Source organism: Gallus gallus, chromosome 1 (genome assembly GCF_016699485.2).
Source record: "Gallus gallus isolate bGalGal1 chromosome 1, bGalGal1.mat.broiler.GRCg7b, whole genome shotgun sequence".
In the NCBI taxonomy this organism is placed as follows: Eukaryota; Metazoa; Chordata; class Aves; order Galliformes; family Phasianidae; genus Gallus; species Gallus gallus.
The window spans coordinates 156134312-156158817 of record NC_052532.1 but is presented as its reverse complement, the minus strand read 5'-3'; the positions used below and the strand labels follow the sequence as shown (position 1 = coordinate 156158817).

Below are 24506 nucleotides of genomic sequence, written 5' to 3'. Positions count from 1 at the left end.
GTCAGGTTGGGTTCAATTAACTTTCTTCATGACAGCCTTCTATCTTCCCGTGTTTTGGTTTTGTGGCTAAACAGTGATGAAACACACCAGGGCTTTGGCAGTTGCTGGAAATTGCACACTGTCAAGGCTTTATCTTTTCCCTGCTTTGGCTCTAAAAAGGCCAGGGGTTGGCATGAGATTGAGAGGGGACACAGCTGGGAGGGCTGACCTGTATTGGTTAAAGGGATATACATAGTGTCATGCTCAGCAGTACAAACTGGAGGCAGAGGAGGAAGGTGGGGGGTGGTGGTTTCCAAGGTGGCTGTCACTCAGACTGGCTGGGTATGTGTCTGCTTCTGGAAGGTGATGAGTGACTGTCTCAGCATTGCTTTTTTTCCTTTTAAATTCTTCTCCCTCCATCTTTTATTAAACTGTTGAGAAAACTTGACCCCTGAGTTCTCTTGCTTTTGGTCTTCCTGTTCTCCCTCTGTCCTGCTTCAGCTGGGAGCAGTGAGCAGTTAAATGGAAATAGGGCTGTAGGCCAGGTTCAACACACTTCAAGCTATAAATTTCTTCTATTTAAAATCTAGGGGACCTATGTATAGCAGAAGCCAGAATACGCCCCTGTTCTTATTCTTCCCCAACTAGAAAGGAGAGACTTCTGTGCAGATGTGCTTCTGGATCCATCCATTCTTTTCCATTCCAATAAAGAAGAGAACCTTTTAATGACATCTTAAATAGAACTGCTGATTCATTTTATGAAGGTGAAACAAATAAGGTGTTTCAATTAAATGGTGGGAAATGACACGCTGATGATCTGGAATACAGCAGGCTGAAGGCTGGAATTTGAAACTCAGCTTGCCAGAACAAGCTCTATGAAAAATCTCATGCTTTTTTGTTGTGCTTTCCAACTGGCCCTTTCCAGAAGCCAAACTGTGGCTTAAATTATACTTTCATTATTGCTTTCTTGATTTTGAAAAGTTGGTTAATTCTGGCTCATGAGTAGATACAGAGTGAGTGGTGATACTCAGCTTGCAATAAAAGTACAATGCTTTCATAGATTTTTGGCATGCCCAGAGCATCCTGGCCTGCTTCTGAGAATGCAAAGGGTTTGGGTGTGTAAACCTTGATTTACCAAAGTATTAGCATTGTACTTATCTATAGAGGTAGTTATTAAGGAAGTCATAATGAAGTTAATTTTAAGCTCAGTGCATTAGTTGATGTATAAATATTGTGTGAGTGAGCCCTCTTGCTAGATGGAAGCCGTGGTAATAGGCATGTACAGTGAAGTAAAACCTATCACTGTTAGCAGAAGGGAGACATTCTTGGGAGCATCTTTTTCAGAAGTTCCAAAATTTATACTTCTGAAAGTGCAAGGAAAACTGTAAGGCTCCAGGTGATAAAATGAAAACGATGAGGTCGAGGCCCACTAGGTTCCTACCCCCTGTCTATTTCCCCTTTAGCCTTCAGTATAGCTATCTGTTTGTTGTTGTTGAGTTCTGTGCTGCCATGGTCAACAAAGGAGATTTTATATACAAACTCAGTTCTTTGTCAGCTTGCTTCAAGTCAGCGTGCAGAAAGTACTTCAGGAGTTGACTGACAGGCAGTTTGAAAGCCTGTGCAGCTGGGCAGGACAGACTCCAGGAGTTGATAACTTTGCCAGCTGCTGTAAGCAAAGCTGTCACAGTACAATCAATGTGTTAAGATTGTATTAGTGAGTAGGAAAGGGTTCTCAAATACATGAAATGACAGTGGTCAGTAACACCCTTCTATCCCAATCTACCTTTCTTTGCCTCTGCATTCACCCAGCTACTTTGTCTGTGACCAAACACAGTTCCACTGAAGCCCGTTTCCTCCTTCCACGTGTGTCAGTTTGCTCTTTTGAAGAGCTCCTGGTTTTCATCCCTTCCCAACACTGCTCTGTTCCCCTCTTCAGAAGTGGACATTCTGAAGATACACTGTGGTAAGATGGCACTTTCTGCTGCTTCTCCCAACTCTTCTTAATGGAATCAAGTGTGAACTTGGGCATGCCACTTAAGAATAAGCAATCACCTTGGAGTTACTTAGCAGATCCAGATGCTGGGAGGCTACAAAGCCCTTTTACATGTCCTGTCCATGCATCTATTTGACTTCTAAAGTTTAGGAAAGGATGCTGAGGGGAATGTGTAATTTTTCAGATGTTTTCATCTTTGCTTACCTAAGGAGGAATGATGTGCTCATAAAATTGTGGAGTCACCAAGTTTGGAAAAGACCTATGACATCATCTACCTACCAGCAGACAGATACAATCTCAGGTTGCAGATCTATGTGCAGACAAGTAGCAGTCTGTTCATGTTAAGGTAAACTTCTCTTGACAAGAAAGAGTTCTGCTTACAGAAAATTTGAGCAAGAAAGTTCCAGACTTGAGAAACTTTTTACTTCTTCTGTCTATTTATCAGCATTAAAATACTGCCATACAATTCTTCAGCATGCAAACAAATTTATATATAATATCTGTATTCCACTTGAAACCAAGCTCACTGTACAAAATGCAGGAGTACAGTTGTTCTTTTAATGTATAGATAACATTTGAATTTTTCACTAGAATAGAAACGAATGTGATGTGTATTTCTCTTCTCTTCCACAAAGGGGCGCAGTAGTGACGTGTTAAAGGAAAGACTGAGCAATGTTTATCCTGAGTGATGATGACAAGGTGGAAATGTTGTTCTAAGCATCCTTCTCTTAAAACGCGTTGTTTCTTCGTTTAGAACTTGTAAAAACTTTGATTTATGTGGATGTAAAAACTGAGACTGTATGTAAAAGCTTAGGTTTTTTTCATCACTCATGAGAGATATCTTTAAGAAACAGCATATGAAAAGCTTGAAGTACTTCAGGCCACTGAAGCGGTGCATTGTTTGGCAGCTGAACCATAAAACGTGCTCAGTAAAGTTGTGAGCATCTTACGCACACACCTATAGAAATAAATTCAGCTGCCATTTTGTTTGTTTAAATAAGTCTGTGGGTACTTCTCAGTTGTTCAGTTTAATAAGTTGTTCAGAAGGAGTTAGAAAGATAAATAAATGCTATTTTTTCTTCTGAATCCCAAAGGGAAAAAGTTGTTTAAAAATGATATGTGATTTCTTTTTTTCCCCAGTGTCTTTCATTTGCTTAATTTTTGCCTCAGCAGCTCACATGCTCTCTTCTTTAAGAATGCTCTTAACTGAAGCAGCTGTTTTCAGATAACTTCGTTTAACAGAAGCTAACTTTCCTTTCTTTTGCACCCTGCTATTTTTAGCCTGCCTAGACACTGAGATGCTAGAACAGGTCCAAAGAAGGTGTACAATCAATAAATACACAATTAGCAGAGTGGCGTGGTTAGACTGGTATTTTACAGGTTGTATAACTAAAAAGATTACTGCAGGGGAAGAAGACAATAAAAAATAAATGCTCACCTGCGTCCTAGGCTTACAGTAAAAAAGTCCAAAGGGAGGGATCTCCAGAAAGAGATCCTTCCCCAATGGAGGTCAGCCTTTAAATGGGGTCTAGGAGAGGTGGAGCCAGGCTCCTCCCCTTCCAGTCACACAGGTGAATTGGGTGGTTCAGTCACCATCCCTGCATGTGCTTAAAAAATCATTTGGATGTGGTGCTCAGAGACCTGATTTAGTGGAGGGTTGTTAGCTAGGGTAGTATGGTTAGGTTGTGGTTGGCCTTGATGTTCTTTAAGGTCTTTTCTTACCTGAGCAGTTCTATAATTCTACTTGAATGGTTACCAGTTGGTGACAACAAAGCTTGCTTTTCAAGAAGAATAAATTTGGAGGGGAAAGGATTTGATCGAAATTCAGTTTTCGGCTTCAGTTGTCATCAGGGTTATTCTGAAATAAGCCAGGCAGGTGAAAGCAGTCATCAGTGGAAGCTGTAGTTAAGACTTAAAGGGCAGCATTGCGTGTGGGTTTCTAAAGCATTCTCTATAAGGAAATAGTTCAAGCCTGTAGTAGGTCAGAAGTTGGAAAGAACACATAAAACTAACTTTGCTGTTCGGTTTTATGTAAACACAATGTGATTTCACTTTTACGTGAGAAAAAATCTTTAAATATTATAGGGCTAGATTACTGCAAAAATAAAACAGTAATGAAACAGTAAAATAAAGCAATGGTTTAGTGGTAAAATAACTTCAGTTACCATACTTAGGCTTATCAAATTGAGAATATCTTTGATGCTTCTCATCATCTCCTATTTGCAGCAGAGCAGAGACCTGCCTTCCTGCATGGAAGCATTTGCTTGCTCTGGAACACTTCCTTTGTCTATGTGTTTTCACTTGGTTTTTTTCTTTAGTTGTATGTAAAACAAAATGTCAAGGGATGGGAGGGGAGGAGCAATGCAGTAATTTTTGCATGAAAATAATGTTATATTCATCAATGTTCTATTGATGTTCTACTCAACCCCCTCCCCCCCCCCCCAAATAAATATTTTAAGCTATTGAGTTAATGTAGAGGTTTTACAGGCGGAGGGAGGGTGTAAAGCTCTCTCTTCGTTGTTTTATCCTTTGTTTTTCACTACTAACTGTGTTTTTATTACTCTGCTTTCTAGTGTTGGTTCTTGTTCGGTAAAAGCACTTTGCAAAAGTTTTGTAGATGTGAGATTGTCTTTTTAATATGGGACTGTGCCTATGACTGGAGTGGGGTGGGTGAAGGAAGGAATACGTGGGACAGGTTATTAGAAAATGTTTTTAAGAGACTTTTGTTTAGATAACATGTAGTTCTACAGGAGCTGAAACCAAAGCTTTCCAGTTGATTCAATTAGAATGCATGTCACAAAACCCAAACATACTAGTAGCATAGTTTTGTGTTGCAGCTGAACCCCTAGAGCAACCTGTTAGTGTTAAAAGTCTGTGTGGGGTGCTTGCATTTTTTTCCTGGATGTTTGCTGTGCCCACTTCTATGCTAGCTCTTTCTTTTTCTTTGATGTAGAGGGAGCAGACTTAGCACGCTGAGCTGTCAGAAAGCAAAACTATTCTCTCTTCTTTGCTTCACACCCCACAGAAACATAGATTGGTTCAGGGAGGTTAGAAGTTAAGTTGGTATAGTGCTAGTCAAAGAAGCTCTAGAGTTGGTGCAAGTGGGGTGTGGGACCACGTGGTCACCTATGACCTGTAGCTTTTAATGAGACAGCCTTACTGAGAGCTGTCTTTGTTGAGCAGAAATGTGTATTCTTGCCAGTCTTAGTTTTGAATGTGTATTTTGTTCTTCTAGATTCGATTCTATGAAGTGGTCCATTCCTTAAGAAAAGAGCTGGGTGATCTACAGATGAAAAAGGAGATGTTAACAGAAGAAGTAAGCGAATACAAATCCCAGCTGAAGTCTCTAACAGAGGTCTGTGCACTCTAATTGTCTCAATTAAGAAACTGTAAAACATAAATTATATGTCAGAATTGTTGCATTTATATGCTTCAGCATTATTTTGTGTTCACCTCTGATCATGTCTGAGATTGGATTAATGATATTACCTGGGATTTGCATGGGCATTTTCACTCCTTGTGCCTTTAATGTGCTCTGACTTGCTAAATTCTATAGGAAAATTTCAGGCTTCTTATATTTAACTGGCATTCATGTAAGTTTTTGTTGCAATGATTTAACAACATAGTAGTTGATAGATTTCTTGATTCAGACCTTCCTTTAGTATAGACATTTCTCTATTGTTATCTACCACGTGATGGAGCTATCCACCTTTCCCACAGCTTTATTTTTCATATGTTAAAGTTGACTGCAGTTTTCTTCTGACGCTGTTGAGAAGGTGCTAGAATGTTACATGTGTTAAGTTGAAGTTTATTCAAATGTTTGTACACTGTTTGCTTAATCATGCTTAAATTGGAAAATAGTGAGAATGAATAATGTCTTTAAAGAAGAAAAGGTAAGGAAAGAGATCAGGATGTTGAAGTGTCACAAGGGAAAAAGCCTACAGTTGTGAGTAAAAATGAGTCTTTAGGACTCATTTCCATTTCTCTGAAACCTCATTTCCAAGGTTTCAGATAAGATAGCTTGATACATTTGGAAGAATTTGTAGAGTTAGATTTTGTTATTGTTCAAAGCCAAAAAATATGTCCCTTATGCAAAGAGATGACATTAGATATTTAATGCAATGTGGCCTCATGCAGCTTATTTGGGGACATACGAGTATTTTGCTTCTTGCAAGTTCAGCTTCAACCTAATGATGAGTCTTGCTGTTAGAAGGTATCTCTGATTGTTTCAGATCATAAGGTGAGAGGAACGTCGAAATGTGAGGCTGCTTCAGAATCTCATTCATAGTGAACTGAACCTAATTTACATAAACATCTCTTGCAGGATACAAATAAATGTACTGTTCGGGTAGCCTTGTCATTTGAACTCCTTTGGGAAGGTCAGGTGTTAATACAAGGAAACCTGTCAACAGGAAATGAAGCACTGTTTCATTCCAAGTGTTACTTCAGCATTTCATCCTTCTTCTACTTCTATGCAGTAAAGAATTCTTTACTTCCAACTGGTCAAGTACAGTTGCTTGCCTGTGACTAAAAAACATTCTTTGAATCTTTCTTCTTGTTTCCTCTCTCACATTTCATGTATCTTAAGTTTATTCTAACAGTTATATTTAATTGCTCTATATAGCTTAGTGATGAAGTGTTTTGAGTTGAAAATTTCTTTAAAAAACTACAAATGCAGATTTTTGAAATACAGTGATCACTGAAGTTGACAATTTTATTGTCACGTGAGAATTAATCACTTGCTATAATGTGTACCATTTTTCTCTCAGTATTTTAAATGATAATGGCTCTTCCTACTTAGTTTCATCTTATTTTTCCCCTTGTTTATAGAAACATGGAAAGGAACTAAAACATATGCATACCTCAGATCTTTCTAGTAACTACTACTGTCCTGGGAGAAGAGGAGCTTGCCAGCGTTTTTGGTTATTCATAGCTAACAATAGGTCTGGAGACGTTTTGTACTTGTATATATTCACCCAGAAATAAAGGCATGAGGATAACATGAGAGAACTATGTGTAGACTCAGAGAAATCAGTCTAGTCAGAAAAGAATTCAGGAAGTTTAAAGCAAAATCCAAAGTTGTCAAAACTGTTGTGCCATCTCCATGAAAATATGAAACAAATTCATCAAGTGAGGTGACTATTGCCTAACATTAGCTATACTGTGTTGTGACAGAATGGCTGTAGCGCTTTAATTTCATTGTGGATGGGAGCTGTAGTTTAATTCTATGGTATTGGAGTGTGAGACATGAAAGACACGTAGAATGTTTTTTTCCCTCTTCTCATGATCCTTCATATTACTACTTAGTTGCAAAGCAAAGCAGGGTAGTTCTTTTCTCTGAAAAGTACTTGTAGACCCGCAGTGGCTGAATATTTTTTTTTCATAATGTCAGGTCTTCAAATCCACTAAATCTTTTCTATACTTGTTGCCATGTTTTTGGGGGTTGCTGTTGTTCTTAGAAAACGAGCTTACGTGGCATAACAGATCTAGCCTTACACAGAAGTGAGTACTGGGAAAGTCAGTACAATTGCTTGGTGTTGTAACTTCTCAGTCAACAGCGTGCAAAAATCCAGCTGCACCAGCTATCATTTGCTTCTGTAAAAACGGAATTGTCACTGTAGCCTCATAAAAGAACTAATTTTCTAAGACCTGTTAAATCCGTATGTTCTTTCTCTCTAGGCAATTCATAAAATCATTTGTGATAGAACAACTTTTATTTCTGACTTCGGTATATAAAAGTCACCTTTCACGTATTTTTCACCTGCACCTGTATCCCTTAGGTATATAAAAACGTACTTTGTCCAGAAGGAGCAGAAGGTTTTAAGTGCGTACAGCCTCCGTTAGCAGTAATTTAATTCTTGGGATGCAGAGCAGTAAGACCACTAAAACTCCACAGCTTTGTTACAAATTTCTCTTGTTGATTGCCGGTTGCTGCTCAGAATTAGCACTTAATCAAAGCCTGCTGAATCTGTAGGGCAGACCCAGTAGGGTGGGAAGCTGCTTCTGACAACTGGTAGCAGAAGAACAGTGTATGAAAAGTGCTCTTGAACGCTAGAACATAATGTGATACACACAGCTAGTGTCAAAAGATCTTTGCCTCTATTTTTGTTTTTAAAGTGAGCAATAAAAGTAATTCTGCAGTACTACCACTGTTGATGGCTGTCTGTTACACAGTTCCTCTGATTCCAGAATCAGCAGCAGCAGTCCTAGGAGGGAGGCAGTGGAACTTGTAGAAGTGATGTTCTTGCATTTCAGTGCTGATGGATTTGTTACCAGATGTATGGTTCGGGCTTCTTCAGTCCTCCTTTTCTGGTGCTTGGATGCTTATAACGTCACTACCACCTTTGGAGGTACAGATAAAAAAAGAAGGTCCATCTGTAGAGCTGTATTGCCAGGAGCTTCCCAGAAACAGAGCCGGCTCCTAGTGTGGGTGTTGCCATGTGTACTATTTTCAGTCCTGTGTTTCCAGAGTGCTTAAGAACCTTCACTCAAACAGATGTAATTTGCTACTTGCTCTCTCTCAAGGCTCAGAGAGTCTGAGAAGGAAATTCTGCTTTTCTTTTTAGCTCTACAAGGTGAAGTATTGCTTTCTTCATCATGGCCATGTATCTTGACAATGTTTTCCTGGAATTTAGTCTTCATACAATTTTATCAGGGCTTCCTTTTTGTAGCTGTCATTTTTTTTTTTCTGTAGTGTTGCCTTCAGGACTTGGAATCAAATTTATAGTTTGACTATTATCTAAAAGCTTTGATTAGCTGAAAGACAAAGCTGGATGCATGTAGGACGAATATCTCTTCTAAGGCCTCGTCTCGGAATCAGGATTACTAGCTGTCAGGTTTTACTAGACAAATCTAATAATTTTATGGTGATAATTTTCCCCAGCTGGAGGAAGAATGTTTCTATAGTCTTCAAAGAATGTACTACCCTATTGCATTCAAAGGGTCAGTTGGCACTAGATGTGTCTGTGTTGTAAAATTGAGGCTCCTACTGCCACCCCAGAAGGACTGTTTCCTAAGATTTCTTCTCAAGTTTCCCATCTGTAATTAAAGACAGCACACTGAAAGCCTTCCCCAATTCACTTCCCTTCCCCCAAGCCTTCCCCATTCTTTCACGCAGTGCTTTAATTACCTGGCCTCTACGTTGTCCTCTGGAAAAGGCAGATAAGGCTTCAGTTCTAGGTGGCATGCATGTCTCCTTCTCTTAATTATTATTTATACTTGTGTTGTACAGTAAAGAAGCTGCCAAGAAAAATATTCTACCAAAAACTATTAGCTTCGGGCAGTAGGTTAACATTTTCAAGTCTCAAGAAAACATATATATTTATGAAAACTGTCTCTTCAGTCCAGTGTTTTTCTACTTCCTTTGCTATACAGCTGTGGCTATTATGGACTGCTAGTCATTGCTCTTAAGCACTAAAGGGCTTTTTTCTAGTCTCTAATGTGGTGTTCCCAGTGAACGTTTCACCTGAGAGCATTTCAGTGAAGAGTAGATATACATCAGCTCTGATCCAGAGAAAAAGTGCTCTTATGCTCTTCAGCTCTTTATGCTCTTCAACATCTCCATCAATGACATCAATGATGGGCTCAAGTGCATCCTCAGCAAGTTTTCTGATTGACATCAAGCTGAATGGCGTGGTAGACATGTTAGAAGGAAGTGAAGACATCCAGAAGGACCTCAACAAACTCAAAAGGTGGGCACATGTGAACCTTGTGAGGTTGGATGCAGCACAAAGGGCAAGGTTTTGCACTTGGGTCAGAGTAACCCCAGATATGTATACAGACTGGGAGAAGAACTTGAGCGTAGTCCTGCAGGGAAGGACCTAGGGACCATGGTGGATGAAAAACTGAACATGAGCCAGCAGTGTGCTCTTGCAGCTCAGAAAGCACATGGTATCCTGGGCTCCATCAGAAGAGGAGTGGCCAGCAGGGACAGGGAAGTGATTGTCCCTCTTTACTCTGCCCTTGTGAGGCACCATCTGGAGTACTGCGTCCAGGTCTGGGACCCCCAGTACAAGAAAGAAAGGTAGCTGTTGGAGAGGGTCCAGAGGAGGGCCACAAAGATGATCTGAGGGATGGAGCATCTCCCCTACGAAGATGGGCTGAGGGAGCTGGGCTTGTTCAGCCTGGAGAAGAGAGGGTTTTGGGGCAAGGTACTCTGCATGGAGCAGACACATTCTGTACTGTAGCAGGGAATTGCCTTGGCTGCTTGAGGGGCAGCCCTGTCAGGGAGCAGCTGACATTGTCCTCTGCTGCTATCTGATGCTGAGGGGAAGGAGCCAGGAGCAGTGGAGGACCAACCCCAAGTGTGTATAAAACCCGCTGCTAGGGAGCACTGCGAACAGGATGAGCAAATGGGGAAGGTGTGGCAGTCTGCATGGGTCAGGAGAGTAGGGCATAGTACTTCTGCCCACTAGTAGACCGGTCACCTATTGGCTGCCTCTTGGACGACATATCTCACCATGGTCTCCACCAGGCAGAAAGGTCTGGTGAGAAAGACGGTGGTGATTCAGACAGTCCCTGCCTAAACAAGTCGTGGTTCAAGTCTCTGGCTGCAACATGTGCCTGAATCTGTTGCTGCTGGAGAAGGGAGGCAGGGACTCCACCTGTGTGAGGTATGAGCAGGTAGATGAGCTGCTCAGTATGGTGGCTGCACTCAAGGAGGTGGAGAGGTTGAGGAGCATCAGGGAGTGTGAGCAGGAGACAGACTTGTGTAACTCTCTGCAAGACAGACCCTGGGGCAGTACTCACTAGACAGTGGTGGACCCCCTGCCCTGCCATTGCTGAGCAAAGTGAGGGAATTTGAGAGAAGAGGAGGAGTGGAAACGGGTCCCAGCTCGGCAATGTAGGCAAACCCCATCCCGACCATCTTCACTTCCCCAGGTGCCTCTGCAAAATAGGTTTAAGGCATTGGAACTTGAGGGAGAGGTGAGTGAGGGTGCAGTGGGAGGACCACCCGCAAGGCTGTCTCCACACAGAAGGACAGAAGGGTGGTTGTCATAGGTCACTCCCTGCTGTGAGGAACAGAGAGTCCTGTATGTTATCCTAACCCTACTTGTAGGGAGTTGTGCTGCCTCCCTGGGGAACAAGTCAGGGATATTTTTAGGAAACCTCCTGGTCTGATTCACCCTCTGATTATTATCCTTTATTTACAGTTCAGGCTGGCCGTGATGAAGTCGCTGAGAAAAGCCTGAGGACTATCAGAAAGGACTTCAGGGGAATGGGGCGTGTAGTTGATGGAGTGGGAGTGCAGGTGTTTTTTTTTTTCTTCTATCCATTCAGTGGTGGGGAAGGATAATGAGAGGATTAGGAAAACCCACCTCATAGAATGGCTTAGAGGATGGTGCAAACACAATCTTGTTTTTGTTTGTTTTTTTTTTTTTACCATGGGCAATTTACTGGCATGATGGCTGCAGATGGAACTCACCTGTTTCCAAGGGGGCAAAGGATCATAGCCCAAGAACTGGTGGGACTCATTGAGAGGTCTTTAAACTAGGCATGAAGGGGGAAGGGGACAAAGTCAGGGCCACTGCGGTTGAGCGGGTAGTTAGAGGGCTTATCCCAAACTTGATGGCTGAAGAGGGTGGAGTACAAAGGGATGGTGAAGGACAGGGGGATGCTGTTGCTCTAGGGGATCCCAGATTCTCTAGAAAGGCGGTGACACAGAAAGCCCAGCTCAAGTGCCTTTACATCAATGCACACAGCCTGGGAAATAAGCAGGAAGAGTTGGAAACCATGATGCATTTGGAAAATTATGACCTTGTTGCTATCACGGAAACATGGTGGGATGACTCCCATAGCTGGGATACCACCATTGCGGGGTATTGGCTCTTTAGAAGGGATAGGCAAGGTAGGAAGGGTGGGGGATTTGCCCTCTATGTCAAAGACAGGGTAGACTGTGAGGAGCTAATTCTGAGAAACAGTCAGGAACAGGCTGAGAGCCTGTGGGTTAGAATTAGGGATAGGACTAATAAAGGCAGCTGCTGATAGCGATATACTACAGGCTGCTTGATCAAGGGGAGCCTGTTGACAAGACCTTCTTGCTTCAGCTGCAGGAGGCATCATGTTCACAGGCTCTCATCCTGGTGGGGGACTTGAACCATCTGTGTATGTGTTGGAAAAACCACACAGTGCTTTTGGAGCTTGGAAAGCAAATGGTATCCTGGGCTCCATCAGAAGAGTGGCGGCCAGCACGGACAGGGAGGTGATTGTCCTTATCTTCTCTGCCCTTGAGACGCCCCATCTTGAGTACTGCATCCAGGTCTGAGATCTCTAATACAGGAAAGATGTGGAGCTGATGGAAGGGATCCAGAGGAGGGCCACAAAGATGATCAGAGGGCTGGAGTACCTCCTCTACGAAGACAGACTGAAGTTGCTGAGCTTGTTCAGCCTGGAGAAATGTCATTGAACCACAGAATCACCAAGGTTGGAAAAGATCCACAGGATCACCCAGTCCAACCATTCACCCATCACCAGTAGTTCTCACTAAACCATGTCCCTCATTGCAATGTACAAACATTCCTTGAACACCTCCAGGCTCGGTGACTCCACCACGTCTCTGGGCAGCCCGTTCCAGTGCCTGACCACCCTTTCAGAGAAGTAGTATTTCCTAATGTCCAGCCTGAATCTCCCCTGGTGCAGCTTGAAGCCATTCCCTCTAGTCCTATCACTGATTACACGAGAGAAGAGCTGACCCGCAGCTCACTACAACCTCCCTTCAGGTAGTTATAGAGATCAATAAGGTCTCCCCTGAGCCTCCTCTTCTCTAGACTGAACAATCCCAGCTCCTTCAGCTGCTCCTCATAAGACCTGTGCTCCAGGCCCCTCACCACCTTTGTTGCCCTTCTCTGAACATGCTCCAGGGCCTCAATGTCTGTCTTAGAGTGAGGAGCCCAAAACTGGACACAGAACTCAAGGCGCGGCCTCACCAGTGCTGAGTACAGGGGGACAATTACTTCCCTGTTCCTGCTGGCAACACTCTTTCTGATACAAGCTAGGATGCCATTGGCTTTCTTGGCCACCTGGGCACACTGCTGGCTCATGTTCAGTCTAGCATCAATACCCACCAGGTCCATTTCCTCTACACAGTCTTCCAGCCACTCTGCCCCAAGCCTCTAGCATTGCCTGGAGTTGTTATGGCCAAAGTGCAGGACCTAGCATTTGGTCTTGTTGAACTTCATCCCATTGGCTTCAGCCCAGCTATCCAGCGTATCCAGATCTCTCTGTAGGGCCTCGCTACCCTCAGACAGATCGACACTTCCAGCCAACTTGGTCTCATCTGCAAACTTACTGAGGGTGCACTCAGTGCCCTCATCCAGGTACTCAGTAAAGATATTGAAGAGGACAGGCCCCAGCACCGACCCCTGGGGAACACCACTCATGACCGGTCGCCAGCTGGATTTAACTCCATTCACCACCACTCTCTGGGCCCGGCCCTCCAGCCAGTTCCTTATCCAGCCAAGAGTGTACCTGTCCAAGCCACGGACTGCCAGCTTCTGCGGGAGAATACTGTGGGAGACAGTGTCCAAGGCTTTGCTGAAGTCTAGGTAGACTACACGAACAGCCTTTCCCTCATCCACCAGACAGGTCACTAGGTCACAGGAGATCAGGTTGGTCAAGCAGGACCTGCCCTTTGTGAACCCATGTTGGCTTGGCCTGATCCTCTGGTTGTCCTGCACATGCTACGTGATCTTCCTGAAGACAATTTGCTCCATAACCTTCCCTAGCTCCATAACCTTCCCTGGCTAACAGGCCTGTAGTTCCCCAGATCCTCCCTGCAGCCCTTCTTGTAGATGGGAGTCACACTGGCAAGCATCCAGTCTTCTGGGACCTCACCAGTCAACAAGGAGCACTGATAGATGATGGAAAGCAGCTCGGCTATCACCTCCGCCAGTTCCCTCAGCACTCTCGGGTGAATCTCATCCGGTCCTATGGACCTGTGGCAGTCCAGTTGGAGTAGCAGGTCTCTGACTGTTTCTTCCTGAATTGTGGGGGGTTTAGTCTGCTCCCCAGCCAAGGCTGCCAGGTCAGAGAGTGGAGAAACCTGAGGATAACTGGTCTGACTTTTAAAGACAGATGTAAAGAAGGCATTCAGAACCTCTGCCTTTTCCTTATCCTCAGTGGTCACATTCCCAGCCCCATCCAGTAGAGAATGGAGATTCTCCCTGGTCCTCCTCTTACTGTTGCTATACTTGTAAAAGAGTTTCTTGTTCCCTTTTACCCCAGCAGCCAGGTTGAGTTCAAATGATCCACTTTCTTTTAGCTTTCTTTTGTCTCACGTTATGAACAGTATAGGAGTACTGACAGGTAATTATATATATTTTTTTTTCCTTCCAGAAATGATCCCAATAGAGACAGCAAGAGTGAAAAATACCTGCAGTGAGATAGAGTGTTGTTGTATATACTGGAATATAAGAGCACTCCAGATGCTGTCTGCTGTTTAGGAAATGGTGATGCAAGTTGTTAGTTTTAAAGAATGATGCAATTGGGTTATTAGGGAAAAACACGTAGTTGCTTTAGGGACAGTATCAACTTTTTAACAAACAATTCTTGTCCATCAGTTTTCTCTAGTGTAGGTGAATGAATGTTGTTGTTTTTTTGTTTTGGTTTGTTGTTTTTTTTTTTGTGAAGAAATTACTTAGTTTGACTTGCTTTTCTTAAACGCTGTACTAAGAACTACTAAATTATAAATTGTAAAAAAAAAAACCTGTGAAATGAAATCAGGATTTTGGATTAAGATACAGCAGTTTGTTATTTCTCTAGGGGATGAAGGGAAAAGTACATTGGTTAAGGAAGCTTCATAAGGGATAGCCAGTGTTTTAAAAGTTTTTTTTCTGTGTGTTCTCTTGCTTTGATCTGATTTTCTAGTTCCCATAACAGTGTCTTAAGATATCTACAGAGTTAAAAGGGGAAAATAAATTACTGTGGGAGTGGAATACCTGTAAATAAGCACTTTTTTCCTGCTTTTTTTTTTCCCCAGTTTTTTTCTTTCATCATATCTATGATTGACATACAAATATCAATTACCAGATTAAATTTGGGAATAACTAACTGATTTTTTTTTTTTCCTGAAAGTTTTTGAATCGTCAAATGTCTTTCTTTTTTTTCCAAGTGGACTAGCAAGTATCTTCACAAGCATACTGGCTTTAAAATGTTGTAAAAATAGTATGACTTCTGTCCTGTAACAGCACATAGTGTACAAACCTGTACTGTATATGAGGGCTACTGGTGAGCTACAAAGGTGGGCTAGTGGACAGAAGCCTGAGGAAAAAACAGGTACATTAATCATCTGTCTACTAGATGTCCAAATACTTAGAGAAATGGAAATAGTACCATCTCAATATTTGTAAGTGGACTTCTCAACCTTTAGTCCGTGAATGTTTTAAGTAATTATCAGCGTAGCTGTGGTCATTTTAAAATGTCTTACCTTCTAGAGCTATGAAGATGAGAGGAGAATTCGGTCAGAGCTCGAGGTTAAATGCCAGCGCTTAACACTGGAACTAGCTGATACCAAGCAGATGATTCAACAAGGTGATTACAGACAAGAGAACTATGATAAAGTAAAATGGTAGGTATCACTATACTTAAAGTTTTCTGGTAACATACAAATATTAATAGATAACTCTCTAGTTTTGTTAGTCAGGATTGAAGTTCCATTTCATGATTTTTTTTTTTTCTCATAGGCACCTCATTTTTCTTCTATCCACTGATGGCTCAGTTGTCTCTTGTAGAATAAAATGAAAAACACTTCAAAATCAAATCACATCAAATTAACTTTCTAAAAGTTTATATTCTTCAATTTACTGTATTTTCAGAAGAGTCTACCAGTTGCATTGTATCTAAAGACGTGGGAGCTGTTGATATTAAATATTTTAAAACGAATACTTCTTTTCAGAGTTTAAAAGTTATCATTTAACAGAAGGCCCCATGTTTAACTGCAGTGTGATTGCACAGTAAATAGAGAGTAGGACCTTGGAAATTTACGTTTGAGAACTTAAATGTTAACATGTTTAACAACCATAAATCTTAAGAATTTTTATAAGAAGTCAGATTCTAAAATTCTACTTGCTAGAGAATTTTATGATAACCTTCGGTTTAACTGCAGAAAGATCAAGTGTCTCTCTCCGTTTAAAACAAATGAGTCCTTGCCTTTGCTTTGAATGCCCACATCATAAGCAGAAGAGTGAAAATGGACTTCTTCTAAATATACTCATAGATATGTACTTCACAGTGCAGCTCCTCGATGGCTCTTTCAGTGTACTTACAAGAAATCTGGCCCTTGGTAGATTTGTTGAGAGATGGATTCAAAAATGAGAGTTATGAATAGAAAACACTGTTAGTTCCTTGTTCATGTTGAATAAGGTCAAATACTGTTACTGAAACAAATGACTGTGCCACTAACCCATCTGAAAGAGAGTCTGTCTTCTGGATAACTGTTCGCAGCCATATATACTGAAATAACTTTGGAATCTACCTGGAAGCTTGTTGCAAATAGGATGGATTGATGCTATGGTTTGCTTCCTGTGTGCAACTGCATCTTATTAAGTGAATTGTAATAACTTTCTTGTGAAAAGACCCAGTGTTTAACAGTGTACATTTAAAATAAGTCTGGAGTTGAAAAAGGCATGAATGAACGTGCCAGAACTATATTTGAGAGCAGGCTGTATTCATCTAGGTAGGCACAGACGAAGGGAAGGAGTAGAGCATTACTGGCATGCCTGCATCAGGATATTTGGGAGCATTACAGGAGTTAATCACTTCCAGACTCATTTCTGCCTTTAAAAAATTCTGTGTTAAATCTTCTGGTTCTTGTGTACTAAAAGTTATCTCAGTTTTAAAACCATGCAATGCGTAATATAAAGCTGGTTAGTTTTTTTCAAACTACAGGTTTATACAGCACTGTTCTGATAGGATTAGATACAGTGGTGACACAGCTGCTTCTTTGTAAATATGGAAATCACCATTATTCAGGACACCAGCATAAACTTTTCAAGTGTGTTATATGATTTTTTAACGTGAGAAGAATAGTACAGTTCCCACTGGCATCAAGTGACTGTGTACAAGAGAAAGAAGATGATGAAAACAATTCTACTTTGCTTTCTGTCTGATTAGAAAGATGTCTGAGTAGGATGAAGACTAATCTAATCAGTCTAATTGGGCTAAGGTCTTCATGTAAATTCAATGTCTACAAAAGATTCAAGAGAATGTTGTAGGAGATAGCATTAAAAACTTGACAAAACTAAAAGGTGGGGCAAGAGTGCTTAAAACTCTTTGCTAATTGGAGAACCGAATAGCCCAAAGTTACACTAAAGAAGAATAATCAGAACCAAATGAAATAATTTAGGATAGAAATTCAGAATTACTGTACTGTAATTAAGAATTATTGTTTAAGTGCATAAGAAAATTCTTTCCTATAATATGATTCAATTGCAAGAACTAGTAACTAAGAAGGATTATCATTAGTGGTGGAATTCAGTGTCATGAACTGAAAGAAGCTGGAGAAATTAAGAACAAAGATGATTCTTCTTCATTACATTTTACATGTTTTACCTTATTTCCACAGTGAACGAGATGTATTTGAACATGAATTGTCAGAACTCAGAAGAAAATATGAAATATTGGAGATGTCACATAAAGCACAAACTAAAGAAAGAAATGATTTATCAAAGGAGGTAAACATTAAACTTCATATTTTTTGTAATTATCTTGTTTGTCACCTGATTTATTCAGCAGTCACAGTGGTTCAGTGATGGCTCCCTGTTGAGCACTTTTGATTCAAAGGACTCAGAGGCACATATGCAATGTTTCCAAATCCGCTACCTTGATCTATGGTATTTCAATAGTTTATTCTAGTACAAGCTTCCATTACTCAGTATCCATTATCGCTATTTCTGCATCTGAATTGTTTATAGGGAAGATTTCTTCACTAAACCTCCAGGATTAGTTTTTCATCTTAAGCTAGTTAGGAGTGATTCATCCAGAACTCTTGGAATCACTAAATAATTTTATAAATTTTAAATAATTTTATATAATTTTATAAAAGAGTTTTTATTGAATATCAAGAAAAGTTATTTGATTTCTATTACAGTTGTCTAATTTTTGGATGGTTTATAGCTCAATGCAACTTCCATGCAAAAATAAGACAATTTAAGCTGAGCTTATGTATAGAAATCTTCCCAGAAAACACCAGGAGAGTATGCAGTTGTGTTTACACAGCAGGTATTCCAGGGGAGGTGAAATTTTGAGTGTTGTAGCCAGTATGGCTGTGGATTAACAGCAAGACTCAAAGTCAGTATGCATAATTTCTGATTTAGTACTATCAGTACTATTCGGTACTATCACTACTTAATATCCCACTGTTGGTAGATACTCAGGAATATTAAAGGACACTATATCTTTTCAGGGGACAACTATGAGAAATAAATCATGAAAATTCGTAAGACCAATTTTATTGAAGTCTTTTTTCAGCATAGGACTTCATCAACTTACGCTAACTGTAATTATAAGTATAGTTTTTTCGGTTCAGTGGATTTACAAAAGAAAATTAAAATGAAAATGTATGTGTGTTGGTTAAATATTTATCTTTAAGTTTATGTTACAATGTTATTTTTAATTTATAGCTGGCAACCATACAACAATCCCTCAACCTCTTGCAAAAAGATAAAGATTATCTTAATCGCCAGAACATGGAGCTTAGTGTTCGCCGTGCACATGAAGAAGATCGTCTTGAAAGGCTTCAGATTCAGCTGGAGGATGCCAAAAAAGCAAGAGAAGAAATGTATGAAAAATATGTTGCATCCAGGTAAGTTCTGTGTTCAGTTCCATCAGTAGTCAAGTATGTTTAACTGTTTTGCCTTGTTTCTCGTACAAACCGTGTTTAAATTTTTCCTGCTTCCAGAAGTTGTGTATTGATTCCATATTTGTGTAACTAGAAAAAGAACTTTTCTTGGTTTTAGCAACTATTTATTTCTTAGGAATTTGATGTGAGATTCTGTAGCACTGAAAATATCTGTATTCTTCTCTGTAGTTAAGTATTTACTAAGGTAACATTAATTGCAAAATAGAGAAAAGTGATTCCAAGCGCCTGTGTTGCACCTCTTTTTTCCCCAAATGACTCGTACTGAAACTAGGAGTATTTGAAAGGTAATCTAATTTGGAGAATAAAATATTTTCACAAATATGTAAAATTGGACACGGTATGTTTTGTATCAGCTCTCAGTCATTCATATCTCAAGTTTGAATGCAGATACTCTAACAATAGACTTGAGAAACAAACTGGTCATTGTGTGCTAGCCACAATGGTAAGTAGGGTCAAGTTTTTGTGTTATTTCAACTGCTGTAGGTATATGTATAAAATGTCAAGTAGAAAATTCTACGTTATTTAGCAATGTCTTGCTTCATATATAGTGCTATACAACAGAATTTCTAATTACATTTAATTTTTTCTTACTCAGAATTCAAGGTTATCCAATTCATGTAATTTCTCTACATTTGATGATAACACTTCAAAATTTACCCCCAAATGACATCAGATATTTGCCTATATGTACTTTGTTAATAGTCAGCAATATCCTTAGAACATCACAGAATACAGAGTAATAGAACCACAAGGTTGGAAAGGACCTACAAGATATCTAGTCCAACCGTCCTCCCATTACCAATACTACCCACTAAGCTATTAAACCATATTTCGTAGCTCCTCACCCACACACCCCTTGAACACTGCCAGGGACAGTGACTCCACTACCTCCCAGGGCAGGCCATCCCAGTGCCTGACCACTCTTCTGAGAGAAAAAGTTTTTCCTTATATCTAATCGAGATCTCCCCTGGCGCAACTTATGGCCATTTCCTTGGGTCCTGTTTGTTGCCTGGGAGAAGAGGCCAAACCCCTCCCCATCACAACCTCCCTTAAGGAAGTTGTAGAGTGCAGTGAGGTCTCCCCTGAGCCTCCTCTTCTCCAGACTAAACAACCCCAGCTCCCTCAGACGCTCCTCATACATCCTGTGCTCCAGAACCCCCCCCAGTTTCATTGCCCTTCTCTGGACACGTTCCAGGGCCTCAATGTCTTTCTTACAGTGAGGGGCCCAAAACTGGACACAGTACTCGAGGAGCAGCCTCACCAGGGCTGTGTACAGGGGGATGATTACCTCCCTGCTTCTGCTGGCCACACTATTTCTAATGCAGGCCAGGATGCCATTGGCCCTCTTGGCCACCTGGGCACACTGTCAGCTCACGTTCAGCCGAGCATCAACCAACACCCCCAGGTCCCTTTCCTCTTCACAGTCTTCCAGCCACTCAGCCCCAAGCTTATAGCACTGCATGGGGTTATTGTGGCAAAAGTGCAGGACCCAGCACTTGGCCTTGTTAAGTCTCATCCTATTCACTTCAGCCCAGTCATCCAGCCTGTCCAGATCCCTCTGAAGAGTCTCCCTACCTTCAGGCAGATCCACACTACATCCCAACTTGGTGTCATCTACAAAGTTATTAAAGGTAAACTCAATCCCCTCATCGAGGTCATCAATAAAGTTATTAAACAAGATGGGCCCCAGTACCAACCCCTGGGGAACACCACTTGTAACTGGTCACCAGTTGGATTTAACTCCAATAACCACTACCTGCTGGGCATGGCTCTCTAGCCAGTTCTTTACCCAGGAAGGACACACCTGTCCAGGCCATGGGCAGCCAGTTTCCCCAGGAGAATACTGTGAGAGACCATGTCAGAAGCTTTGTTGAAGTCTAGGTAGACCACATCAACAGCCTTTCCCTTGTCTACCAGTCTGATCACACGATCATAGACAGAGATTAGGTTGGTCAAGCACGACCTGCCTTTCATGAACGCATGCTGGCAGGGCCTGATCCCCTGGATACCATGCACGTGCCATGTGATCTCACCCAACGTGATTTGCTCCATAGTTTTCTCTGGCACCAAGGTCAGGCTGACAAGCCTGTAGTTCCCCAGATCCTCCTTACAGACCTTCTTGTAAATGGGTGTCACGTCAACGTAGCGCAGGAGCTAGCATGGCTTAACAGAAGAGCTTTAAACTAGCTATGACGGGGGAAGGGGACAAAACAGGGCTCACCAGAAGTGAGCCTAGAGGAAGGATGCTTGCGCTGGGGGTGAGGCAGATGACTGGGTTGAAATTCATCTACACCAATGCACATAGCATGGGCAAAAGCAGGAGGAGTTGGAAGCAATTGTGCAGCAGGCTAACTATGACCTAGTTGCTATTACCAAAACATGGTGGGACCACTCTCATGACTGTAGTGCTGTGATGGATGGCTACAAGCTCTTCAGAAGGGATAGATGAGGAAGGAAGGGTGGTAGTGTGTCCCTTTATATTAATGAGTGTTTTGATGCTGAAGAGCTTGGGGTTGGGAATGATAAAGTTGAGTGTGGGTAAGGATCAGGAGGAAGGCCTGTAGGGGCAACACCTTTATCTGTTATAGACCACCTAATCAGGATGATGGGATGACAAATGGGCATTTCTAAACGGGCATTTAAGAGCACTGTACTGAAATTATCAGCTATATGGTGACTTTAAAGTCTTGCCACAGGAGGGAAAGTCTAACTTCTTCACCTATAGAAATAGTAAGTAGCTATGCTCGTAGCAAGTAATAATTGTAATAGCAAGTCATTGTAATTCAATTACCAAAAAAATAATAATGCTAGTTGATTCTGTATGAGTTGTATCCTGAGGTTCTGGTCTTTACCATTCATTTATTTTGTATGTACTGAAATGTACAGTGCATTAAGAACTAAAAAAGAAAAATTTCTGATGGGGACCTTACATTCCAGTACAGTGTGTTTTTTGGGATCATTAACTACTTCACTGTATCAAAGACCTTTACAAAATACCTTGCTACAGAGTGGTACACTTGAAGGAAGGGAGAAATGTTTCCTTTTATCTTGAAAAGTCAACTGAAATTCTATGTTTTATTAAAAAGTAAACATGAAAACTTGAACAGCATGCATTCTAAAATAAATAATTTCAGGCTTTTGTTTAATGCAAAGGAGTTTTTTCTTAACTCGAGTACTGGTTTCTGAAAAGTACAAGCTATACCACAAATTCCAGAATCAAAAATATTTTATGGTTGTAAATGCATGTTTAATACAATGAGAATAATAAAAGCATATTTATTTCCAGACCTGTAATGTCTAACAGTGGCTTCACTGTGGATTGATTATTCTTGAATAGCAGCCGAATGCTATAGAATTTAACATACCTTTAGCTGTTAAATAGAATCATAGAATTGATAAGGTTGGAAAAGACCTTCTAGACCATCAAGTACAACCACAGCCTAACCACACTACCCTACAGTGTAAGCCTTCATAGTTTTGTAAGAGCAGTTCTATATGGGATTTCCTCCATTCTCACATGAACTTCTGAATTTACGAAAAAGAAAGGCGATAATGTTAATCTGAAATGAAGTAATTTGGAATCTTTTAATGTTTTCTGCTTATAAGCTTAAATATTTATTTCAGGTAATTTATTTGTGGCACTGACAGGATGATTACTCAAACCTTTCTTTTTTTCCTCTATTTCCTCTGTTTCACAAATGTCTACAGTGTATAGTCTTCAAAGTTTCTTGTGATGTTGCTACAGTCAGAAGGATTAACACAGTGGAAATGCAATACAGGAGTGCAATGGCAAAAGGACAAACAGGAAAGAAATACTCACCCATCTCTAAGGGTATAAGCTTGCAGGAAAAAACTCCAAAAGGGAAGGATCTCCAACCAGAGATCTTTACTCAGTCGCAGTCAGCCCTTAAATGAGGTCTAAGAGAGGTGCAGCCAGGCTCCACCCCTCCTGGTCGCACAGCTGAGTTGCCTTCACCCGTGCTCCCAGGGCTGACTGAGTCCTTTCCCCTGGTGCTCAAATCAGTGGTTCAGGCTGTGACTCAACAGTTCCCATAAAATGTTTACACTCAGATGAGAGGTGCACATAGTACACATCATCATCTTGTTGTAGCTTGGAAGTATTCTGAGTTACTAACTTAATTTACCCTTCCTTCTGATGAAGAAGCTAGAAAATTTTGGAAAGTGAGGAATTAAAAACATTTTCAGTGGTTGATTCATATAAACACTTGCACAAATTCTTTGCCACCCTATACAAGAATGGTTAGTGTGAAATTGCATGATGAATCAATGTCAAATTATGTATCTATTTTACAGTTTGCAGAAAGCTGTTATTCCTGGTAAAATTTTCAGTAAATTTACAGAGCAGCATAGGCTGGTGTGTATTCCAAGCAAACTGGAAGGAAAACAAATAAGAATTAAAATATTAAACTGTAAAATATGCTTGTACTGCTGTACCTGATGTTTTGATATTTTGGCCATGCAATTCATTTTACATTCCTTTGTCATATGTTTATTTACAGGGACCACTATAAAACAGAATTTGAAAAGAGGTTGCAGGAGGAATTGGAACAAATAAGATTGAAAACTAATCAAGAAATTGAGCAACTTCGAAGCGCTTCAAAAGAGATGTATGAACGTGAAAACAGGTAGATAAGATGTGGCAATAACAAAATTAGGGCAGAAGCTTGCAATTACTGTTCTTCTGCTGAGGCATAATCAGAGTTGACTGGAATGAAGTGAGAGATGAAGTTGTTTTAAAATTGACGTGAATCTTGTAAATGTTAACGAGAAATGATTTTTATGTCAAAGATACTGTGTTGTGCTAATTATGAATATTTATTATAAACAGGTTTACACTGACAGCATCAATTAAAATAGCTATTAAAATTCTTCTAGATAAACATTGCTAGTTTGAAGTTTATTCAGCTGTGTAGTGTTAATTAATTCATACAAAATGTGTTGGGTTTTTTCTTTTTTTTTTTGTCATTTTGCATGGATGGTCTTGAAACCAGAAAGGAAGGTATTGATGTAAAGTAAAAAATGAGAAAAAATGGGAGAAACTAATAAGGCATCTTTTAAAAATCAGTCTGAGACTTACAGCATTTTCATTCACAAAAGCATTAATTTCTTGTAGAGTATTATTCCTTTGAAGATCCTAGTCCTACGAAGAACTACAGGCTGAGTTTTCTAAATGTGCTGTCTTATTAAATACTATACACTTATGTGCAATATTAGGCATACATTATGTCTTTAGGGATCCCCATAGAGATTTAGACTATGAGTAGTATATTTCTTTCTAAGCTTGCTTTTTTGACACTTGTCTTCCTTTAAAATGGGAGGAGGACTTAACAATTCTGTATAAACTCATCGTAGATGTCCTGAAAGAGTCTTGCGTGGAGAAGGAAATGACTAGAGTAAAAAGATATTCATAGCATCAGCATCTGTTCTTCTAATAGGCAGCTCTGCTATTGCTCTGAAGAGTGTAAAAAGAACGTGACTCTTGCTGTCTGTCTTCTAGCCAACTGAAAGGTTCTAATTAAAAATCTTACATCACTGTACTTTTGCAAGTGTTAGTAAAATTTATACATAACAAATACACACATCCACACTACTTCCTGTATGCAAATATATGTTCAGTTACAAAGAGCAATTTGACTGTTTGTGAAGATTTCATGAAGG

At 40.5% G+C, this 24506-nt stretch overlaps 1 protein-coding gene across 5 annotated transcripts in view; it reads left to right on the top strand.

Moving 5' to 3' along the window:
- Window positions 1-24506, top strand: part of PIBF1 (progesterone immunomodulatory binding factor 1) — a 116449-nt gene that overhangs the window by 3781 nt on the left and 88162 nt on the right. For all 5 annotated transcript variants that reach the window (XM_015276959.4, XM_040704824.2, XM_417014.8 and 2 more), the window contains 5 exons: window positions 5208-5327; window positions 15403-15536; window positions 17532-17640; window positions 18589-18770; window positions 23348-23473. In XM_015276959.4, coding sequence (XP_015132445.2) covers window positions 5208-5327; window positions 15403-15536; window positions 17532-17640; window positions 18589-18770; window positions 23348-23473 — 671 coding nt within the window. The remainder of the gene's footprint in view (window positions 1-5207; window positions 5328-15402; window positions 15537-17531; window positions 17641-18588; window positions 18771-23347; window positions 23474-24506) is intronic.